Consider the following 8,919-nt stretch of genomic DNA (forward strand, 5'->3'; position numbering starts at 1 on the left):
GAATAAAATTAAAAAGAGAATATTCTATAAAAAAGATTTATCTAAATCAAATTTATTTATTTATCCTTTATGTGATAATAAAAACTTATTTTTAGTTTTATATATTTTTCAATAATTGCGCATCTTGTTGTAAAATAAATAAATAAATAAGATATAAGAAGAAAACTCTAATATTAATATTCACCAATATAATTATCTCATTATGATAATAGAAGTAGCTTATATATTTACTACTATTATATTAGTAACGTATAAAAGAGAGAAGAGAAAAGTTTTGTGTGTGAGAGAGAGAGAGTTGATTGTTCATGTGTATATGGCGTCAGATTATGTCTTATTTATACATGCATGAAGTGCTTATTTTTCAACCTTCATTTAATGAGATTCTCTTGGTAACATAATTTTTATCATGGAAAAGGTTGATCCGTTCAATGGACATCCACTTTTGTTCTTATCACAACACTCCCTCTTGGATGTCCGTTTAGGATTATTGCCTCGTTAAAACCTTACTAAAGAAAAACCAATGGAAAAAAACTCTAGTGAAGGAAAAAGAGTAGAATATCCTTTGGGAACTGACTCATTAAAAACCTTGTCAAAAAGAACCCAATGAGAAAAAACCTAATTGAGGATAACTAATTTTATTGTACTAATTCTAGTATAATACAACTCAGATGAAAGTGAGGGTAACTTTTCTAATATAACATTTTTATTTGAATCATGGGTTGTGATATACAAGTACTCATAATTTTCCTCATTCATTGTCTCAATATGATATCCATTTCTACGAATATCTTTGAAACTCAATAAGTTTCTTAGAGACTTAGTAGACAATAATGCATTATTTATTATGAATTTTGTTCCTCCAGGAAACAAAATTATAGCTCTTCTGGAGCCTTCTATCACATTGCCTGAGCCAATAATAGTATTAACATATTCTTCTTTTAGCACAAGATGGGTAAAATATATATTACTTTTAAGAATCGTGTGCGAACTTGCACTATCCACAAGGCATACATCCTCATTATATATCCTTGCCATTTTTTTCAAAGATAAATAATAATAAAATGAGTAGAAATACACATTCAATAATTTTGAAATTCATAAATATCATATTTGAAATTCAGATGCATAAAAATAAAACTTAACAAAAAGTTTATTATTTATTTACATGAATACTTAACAAATTCACGTATTAAACTATTCCATCATTGATTAAATAGCTAATATTTTCTTCAGGATCCTCAATTGATTTATTTTTGCCCATTGTTTCTTTCTTTATCCCACTTCTGGTGAGATCATTTCTTGTGAATATAATTCTTTTTCCTTCCATAATTTTTTTTGCTACCAAAACCTTGCCACATACCTCTTCGGGGGTAATGATTTGCCGCATTTGCTTCAGGAAATGGGACGGCGCCAACTGGACGCACTTCATGATTCCTTAAAAGTAATTCATCGAGCAACAAAATGTCAAGAAATTAACTCAAAATACTTTTTAAATCCTTTTTATCGATATTGCTGCTGCAGGAGCACATTCGAGGCATAGAAGGTCGAGAAAGTTTTCTCTAACATATCATTATTAGATATCCTTTCCCCATATAATTTCATTCGTGAGGTGATTCGAAACATTGCTGAATTATATTCATTTATCATTTATGGATTTAAAATCCTGTTGACGCAAGTGCGTCCATTCATATCAGGTTTGAGGAAGTATCACCGTCATTTTATGATTATACCTTTCTTCAAGGTCTTCCCATAGATCTGCAGGATCTTTTATTGTAAGATATTCATTTTTCAATGGCCTTGGCTTTATCCTTTTGGAATACATTATTTTCAGCCTTAATAGTATCTTCAAGATCCATTGAATCAAAATGGATTTCAGCATCTAGTATCTATGATAAATAATTGTTTCTAGATATATCAAGAGCATTAAATTCAAGATGAGAGAACTTCGACATAATGAAAATTTATTACCTCGAGTCTTTCTAAAATTTGATCAGAGTCTCGTGCTGATAACGTGTTGTAAAATAAATAAATAAAATTCTCTTAATAACATGATTTTTATCATAAAAAAGATCGAACCGTTTAATAGATATCCACTTTTATTCTTATCACAACACATCTAACGTAATCCTAAGCTTTTGCGTTGTGCAGCTGTAATTGAGCGATCCCAATGGGAATGGGAGTGTGATTGTAGTCCCAGTTCATTAATGAATCGCACTTAATAGTGGGACCTGACGTGTAAACCCAATCCGCAAAGCCTAAACTGAATTGCATTACAAACCAGAAAAGAAAAGAAAAGACGATGAAAAAAGAGGCGCCAAACCAAACTAATCAAACGGATTAATAGGGATACAGGGAACACAATAGAAACTGTTTTTCACACATTAAAGATTCCTGTACCCATTACTTATCCTTTATAAACAACCCGTACTCCTCCTTCTCACACCTCAATCGCATTCTCTCTCTTTTCCATCGCTCTCATTAATCACTCTCTGTTCGCTCAAAACAGTAAAACACTTTCTTCTCTCTTTCCGAGAGACTATGGTGTCGTCCAATCAAACGATACTGGTGACCGGTGGTGCCGGTTTCATCGGCACTCACACTGTGGTTCAACTCCTCAAGGGAGGTTTTAGGGTTTCAATCATTGACAATCTCGACAATTCCGTCATGGAAGCTGTTGACCGGGTCAGAGAGCTCGTCGGTCCTCACCTCTCTCAGAACCTCGAATTCAACCTCGTATGTTCCAATTTCAATCGTTTTCTTCGAGCAACGCTCTTTTTTTTGAATCTGCGTTGCCTTCAATTGAATTTTTATGTTTCCTTTCCTTCCTTTTTCGCAGGGCGATCTCAGGAATAAGGATGACTTGGAGAAACTCTTCTCCAAAACAAAGTTAGTGAAACATTAGAATTCAGACTCTGTTTTTGTGATGTTTTTCTTCGAAAATATATGTGGAAGCGTTGTTTTTCATTTTTCATATGTAACAGGTTTGATGCTGTTATCCACTTTGCTGCTCTTAAAGCTGTTGGAGAAAGCGTTGCCAAGCCTCGTCGCTATTTTGATTTCAATCTGGTTGGAACCATCAATCTATATGAAGTTATGGCCAAGTATAATTGCAAAAAGGTGCGTCTTCTATTTTCTTTGGAACAAATTGGGATAGAAATGAATACAAGCTAAGTGAGGTCAGTCTTTGGATTAAGATGGAGAGGAATCATTAAAGTCGGCATTATTTTTTTTTGAGTGAATACTTAACCCGACTGTGACAATTATCTCGAAAAGACTAAGACAAAAAAGTACCAACCCAGTTCCTAAAATTTACTTTTATGGGATTGATTAGTTCAGGAAAAAAAAAAAAACTAAGATATGGGCTAATCAGTCCCATAAAAGTAAAATGTCTCTTTGTCTTTAGAGGTAATTGTCAGGGGCCGTTTAGGGTTTTTTTTTATGTTTTTAGGGTAAAGTATTAAATTGGTGTCCTAAGTTTGGGTGTAATTTTGACCTCACGGTGCGATTATACTGAAGCTAAATAAAATTATTTGAATATAAATAGAATACTTTAAACTTTAAAAAACCAAAACAAGATTATTCCAAAATGGAGGGGACCAATTTAATAATTTACCTTTTTTTATTCTTTGAAACAATATAAAGAAGCTCAAAGAATAAAATAAAATATGTTTTTAAAATGATTTCAATAATTGAAGATATATATAGTTATATACATATATCACTGTACGTCTGTACCAAGTGATGAAGTATTAGGTTCTCGTCTCTTCTTAGCCAATTATTTCGTTGTCATTTTCGTTAAAACATGGTCTTATCCACAATTTAAACCTCATGTCCTCATGTAAGCCAAAGATATCTTGAATCTGTTTGCTGGAGTGTAACTGAAACAATGAATAGTGGTTCATAACATGTGGTCTTCCCTTCCCTGTTTCTGCATATAATATTTGAGAATTGTATATCAAACTTATAGGAATGTCGGGATTGGATTCATCAAACGAAGCTGAAGATAAAAAATTAAGAGTAAAGTGACAAATACATCTTAGACAGATGAATTCCTAAAGGAAAAGAAAAAAAAGTATTAATGAAGGCTTCCACGATAGCAAACGCAGACAAATTATTTTAAAATTAAGACCTTCTACGTTAATCATAGGGGCTAATTTAGAGGTAGTGTCTTCACATCTCCTATCCTGGAGGACTTTATTAGTACTTTTTTTTTTCTTTAGGGACTAATTTTTCCGAAGTATAAATTATCCGGGGTTTACTTATCACTTTACTCAAATATTAATAGAATTTAGTTTGGTTAGTTGGATCATTCAAATCATTTCTTGGAATCAAACAAAACTAGTTACTACTTGTTCGGTTTTAAATTTATTATATTTTAACATAAACTCCTGAACGCTCAACTTGATCACTTGTTTATCTCTATTTTCTAATCTTTCACCGTTTTTGAATTAAAATATAAGCGATTGCAAATGGTTTAGGCCCCTAATAACTGGGATGGTTTCTGTTTAATATCTTCTTTGGATCTTGTGGTACCAAAGATTATTACTTAGCATGTGTATTCTCTTGGACAGATGGTTTTCTCATCATCTGCAACTGTTTATGGCCAACCTGAAAAGATACCTTGCATGGAGGATTTCAAGTTACAGGCTATGAATCCCTATGGACGGACCAAGGTAGTTACTGTATTAGCTACATAATATTAATTATAAACTACTGAGTTGAAAATGCGTACTTTTTGTTTTAGGCCTAATTGTTTGCTCTCTTGAACTTAATAAATTAATTGTAGGTTTTCCTTGAAGAAATTGCTCGAGATATCCAAAAGGCTGAGCCAGAGTGGAAGATCATTTTACTGAGATACTTCAATCCAGTTGGAGCCCATGAAAGTGGTAGACTGGGTGAAGATCCCAGGGGTATCCCAAATAACCTCATGCCTTACATTCAACAAGTTGCTGTTGGAAGGCTGCCCGAACTTAATGTATACGGTCATGATTATCCCACAAAGGATGGCTCTGCGGTTCGTAAAATTCACACAAACGTTGCAACTTCTTTTTCATGTTATAATATTGTAACAAGAATAAGAATAATTTTTCTTCACAAACTGGACAAGCGTAAATAGAAGCAATTAATAGTGATAAAACCAAATTACATGGGAGAGATATATGTATTTTCCCTGAAAAAGCTTAACCCTTCTTTCTTTTTCCATATACGAATTTAGGTACGGGACTATATCCATGTGATGGACTTAGCTGATGGCCACATTGCTGCCTTGAGAAAGCTGTTCACATCGGATAACATAGGTCACCTTGTCCCCCTTTTCTTCCCTTACATATTGTTTTTCCCTGCAGTACTGTTGACATTTCAAGTGTTTTGTTATTTATAGATCGATTGTTTTGCATTTTTGTATACTGATGTAAATAAATTTGTACTCAGGCTGTACTGCTTACAACCTGGGAACTGGCCAAGGTACATCTGTGCTTGAAATGGTTGCAGCATTTGAAAAAGCTTCTGGCAAGGTAATTGTGGGACTTCCCCACATACATTCATGAATATTCAAATGAATGAATTCATTGGATCGCACTCACAGGTTTCTCATTTTCCATTGGATGTTTAATCTTTCAGAAAATTCCCATAAAATTGTGTCCAAGAAGGCCGGGAGATGCTACTGAGGTATATGCATCTACAGCGAAGGCTGAGAAAGAACTTGGTTGGAAGTAAGTAGTCAATTGCAATCTTTATCTTATATCTTTTACAAGTAACAAACATGGTCAAATTGGTAACTATCCAGGTTGTGTTTATTGGCTGAGATAATTATATTTAAAAGATTAGCATCATTGCACTAAACAACTCGCAGTTACCTTTCCATTTACGCTCTTGGTTTGTTATTATTTTACTCTTACATTCAGGGCAAAATATGGCGTAGAGGAGATGTGCAGGGACCAATGGAATTGGGCAAAGAACAACCCGTGGGGCTACAAAGGGAAGCCTTGAATGAAACTTGACAACATAATTTGAGTTATATATGTACAACAACTTCAATTGTCTATATTTTACGCCCTCGATATCAATATCATGAGGATAAAGTTTGTTATTTTTCAAGAAAAAAATGAATAATATCTAAAAATTTTTCTTTTGATTTCAAAATATGAATTTAATTTTGATGCACTGGTAATATAAACTAGTTTTTACACTTATATCTAATTACGTAATTACATATCAGCAAAAATAACTACAATTGTGTGAATGGGTCATTTAAAAGAACAGATGTGATTGGACGACTATGTAAAATTTATTAACATAATTCATTAACTCAATATTTTGACGAGTTAAACCCCAAAGTGGTCCCTGAGATTCACGATTTGCACCAATTTAATCCCTGACTTACCAATTGTACCATTTCTGTCCCCGACTTTGTTAAAATTGCACCAGGGTCGTCCCTCCTCACATCTCCGGCCAAATTGACTGCCGCCGGCAGTGACATGGCACTGAGATGCCACGCTGGCGTAGATAACGGCGCTGAGATGCCACGCTGGCGTAGATAACGGCTAGCTGAGGTGGTAATTGAAACTTTTTGACCCAATTTGGTCCCTATACCTAGTTTTACCAGCAACGTTCTTCTTGTCTCTGCCCAGCAACGTTCTTCTCATGCTTCCTTTTTGTGACTCGTGGAAGTGAAACGAAAACCATGATTGGGCGTCCGAGCCAGGGTCAGGGAAGCTCTACACGATCGACGACGAGAACGCGGAGTCGGACCAGACCGTCGCGGGTGCCTGACCGCTGTGGATGCGGCTGCCGGCCTGTGCTTCGTTGGTCCGGAACAAATACCAACCCAGATAAGCCCTTCTTCGGTTGTCCAAATTACAATGTGAGTTTTTGGTGACAAAAATTGTTTAGTGATTTTCTGTTCTTTACTTCTTATCATATCTCATATTCAGACTAGGGAAAAAATATGGTGTGGATTTTTTCTCTGGGCTGATGATGTAGCAGAAGAAGAGGAACATGAAGGAAGAGTGGATGCAACTGTAGTTGACAATGAGCAAGTGAGAGTCAATTTAGCCTGGAGGATTGGAAAATTGGAAGCTGAAGTGAGGACCCAAAAATGTATGATACAATTCTTAGGCATAGTGGTGTTGTTCGTTGTAGTTGTTGTATTGGTTATGACTTTGAAGTTCTGACAATGTTATGTTGTATGTAATGTGTTCATGGATGAATGAAAATAGGAGTTGGTTTTTTATCTTCAGTTATATTATGCCCTGTTTTTGATAGACTAGTTATCATAAAGAGAAATAATTATAGATCATCTGAGTAGCAAAGATAAACATATCTGAGTTGCAAACATTAACATGTTTGAGTTGCAAACATTAGCAAACATTACATTAAAGGAACAAAAGAAGTGCCACAACTAATATATCAAGGCTGGCAATACAAAAGTTTTGACAAGCAACCTACACAAAGCTACTATCTATTAACTGCTTTTAACAAAACAATCAAGTATTGTCCTAAACATCCTGATGTCAAAGTCATGAATTGTTCTTTTTTCTTGGTGCTCTGAAACCGGGAGTTGGAACAAACTTCATAAAATTGGCCAATCTAGAAGATGTTGCCTCACTGGCTCCTTGCATTGGATCCACATGAATGGATTGAGGTGGTGGTGAGCTCCTCCTTTTGGTGGGAAACTTCTCCGGCTTTGATGGTGCAGGTGCAGTAGATCTTGCTATGTCCTACAGTAGGAAAATAGCTCAACACATGAGCCCAGAAAACAACAAAAATATATTTTGCTATGTTGTGATGTCAAGAACTGTATTACCTGTGATCCTTCGTAGTTTGGTTGTGATATCTCAATCTCCACAGCAGGAGGTTTATCAACTGGTGCAGCAACAGTATGAGGTTGAGGGCCAAGATTTGAAGCAGAAGTAGCAGTTTGAGGTTGAGGGCCAGCCTGAGTAGCAGAAGCAGCAGTATGAGGTTCAGGGCCAGCCTCTGAAGCAGCCTTTGATTTGGCTTTATCTGCAGCAGCCTTTGCAGCTGCAACAGCAGCAGCAACTTCATCAAGTCTCTTCTTTGAGCACCCTCTCTTAGTATGCCCTTTTACCTCACAATACCTACATGTGAATGGCTTCAAAACCCTTTTCAAACTTCCACTTGGTTTGGCTTTCTTGTTACCACTGTTCCCCTCATTAACATCCTTTCTCCTTTTTTTTGTCAGAGCTCCAGGCCTCCTCCTAATGTTAGGGGCCTGTGGATGAGTGTACATAGATTTCTCCCACAATGATTGGCCAGGAAGAGGGTTAATGTGATGGGCATAAGTCTTGTTGTATGCCTCCATAGTATACAGTTGGTGACAAAAGTCTTCCGGCCTCTTGTTTACCCTTGCAAGGGCAGCACAGGCATGAACACAAGGAATGCCTACAGTTAGTAACACAAATGCAAAGTAAGACAATCACAGTCATCAAAGTACACAAATATTAATAATTAAGTTAAAGAGATTGATAAAGGTCACCGGTCAGCATCCAAAACTGGCAAGTGCATAGTCTTTTTCCAAGATCCACTACCATGTTTGTTGGATGGCCATGAACCTCGAATTTTTCATAGTCTTCATCACCAGTCCAGATAGGCATCCAGTTCTTTGATTCTTTTCTGATTTTATCTAGGCGACTTTGAATTACAGGGGGGGAGTATGCCAACATGATTTGCCAGTTTTACCTTATTCTTCGCAATAGTTCTCATCACAAACATTCTCACCTCCTCAAGTAATGTGATGATGGGTTTGCTTCTGGCCTCTTTGATTCTTGCGTTGAAAACCTCACAGGCGTTGTTGCAAATGTTGTCCAGTTTTGGCCTATGGCTGAACTGGGACTTTGTCCATGACTCTCTAGGCCATTTGTTGAGATATGCCCAAGCTTCCTCGTTCACCCTCTTAAT

The 8,919-nt window shown here is 35.9% G+C and overlaps 2 protein-coding genes across 3 annotated transcripts; both read left to right on the top strand.

The window, feature by feature from the left end:
* Positions 2,285 to 6,165, top strand: LOC107630824 (bifunctional UDP-glucose 4-epimerase and UDP-xylose 4-epimerase 1). The gene is made up of 9 exons (XM_016334075.2): positions 2,285 to 2,733; positions 2,837 to 2,886; positions 2,982 to 3,117; positions 4,572 to 4,673; positions 4,787 to 5,014; positions 5,216 to 5,297; positions 5,431 to 5,513; positions 5,620 to 5,711; positions 5,904 to 6,165. Exons 1-9 carry the CDS (start codon positions 2,539 to 2,541, stop codon positions 5,986 to 5,988), a joined length of 1,053 nt encoding a protein of 350 aa, XP_016189561.1. The 5' UTR covers positions 2,285 to 2,538; the 3' UTR covers positions 5,989 to 6,165.
* Positions 6,349 to 7,241, top strand: LOC107633498. Of its 2 annotated transcripts, none has more exons than XM_021119211.1 (3): positions 6,349 to 6,551; positions 6,630 to 6,862; positions 6,933 to 7,241. In XM_021119211.1, the coding sequence occupies exons 2-3, from the start codon at positions 6,683 to 6,685 to the stop codon at positions 7,170 to 7,172; spliced, it is 420 nt and encodes a 139-aa protein (XP_020974870.1). In that variant the 5' UTR covers positions 6,349 to 6,551; positions 6,630 to 6,682; the 3' UTR covers positions 7,173 to 7,241. The 2 variants fall into 2 exon arrangements, with proteins under 2 accessions (XP_020974870.1, XP_016192603.1); XM_016337117.2 differs by having other exon boundaries at positions 6,670 to 6,862.

This window comes from Arachis ipaensis, chromosome B03 (assembly GCF_000816755.2).
Source record: "Arachis ipaensis cultivar K30076 chromosome B03, Araip1.1, whole genome shotgun sequence".
NCBI classification, from domain to species: Eukaryota; Viridiplantae; Streptophyta; class Magnoliopsida; order Fabales; family Fabaceae; genus Arachis; species Arachis ipaensis.

What these genes read in the sequence shown, in the direction of transcription:
- LOC107630824 (XM_016334075.2), top strand. Translation starts at nt 2,539, where the DNA reads ATGGTGTCGTCCAATCAAACGATACTGGTGACCGGTGGTGCCGGTTTC. An exon ending in ATCCCTATGGACGGACCAAG is followed by an intron (nt 4,674 to 4,786) that starts GTAGTTACTGTA and finishes AATTAATTGTAG; the next exon opens with GTTTTCCTTGAAGAAATTGC. An exon ending in TTGAAAAAGCTTCTGGCAAG is followed by an intron (nt 5,514 to 5,619) that starts GTAATTGTGGGA and finishes TTAATCTTTCAG; the next exon opens with AAAATTCCCATAAAATTGTG.
- LOC107633498 (XM_021119211.1), top strand. Translation starts at nt 6,683, where the DNA reads ATGATTGGGCGTCCGAGCCAGGGTCAGGGAAGCTCTACACGATCGACG. An exon ending in TCGGTTGTCCAAATTACAAT is followed by an intron (nt 6,863 to 6,932) that starts GTGAGTTTTTGG and finishes TCTCATATTCAG; the next exon opens with ACTAGGGAAAAAATATGGTG.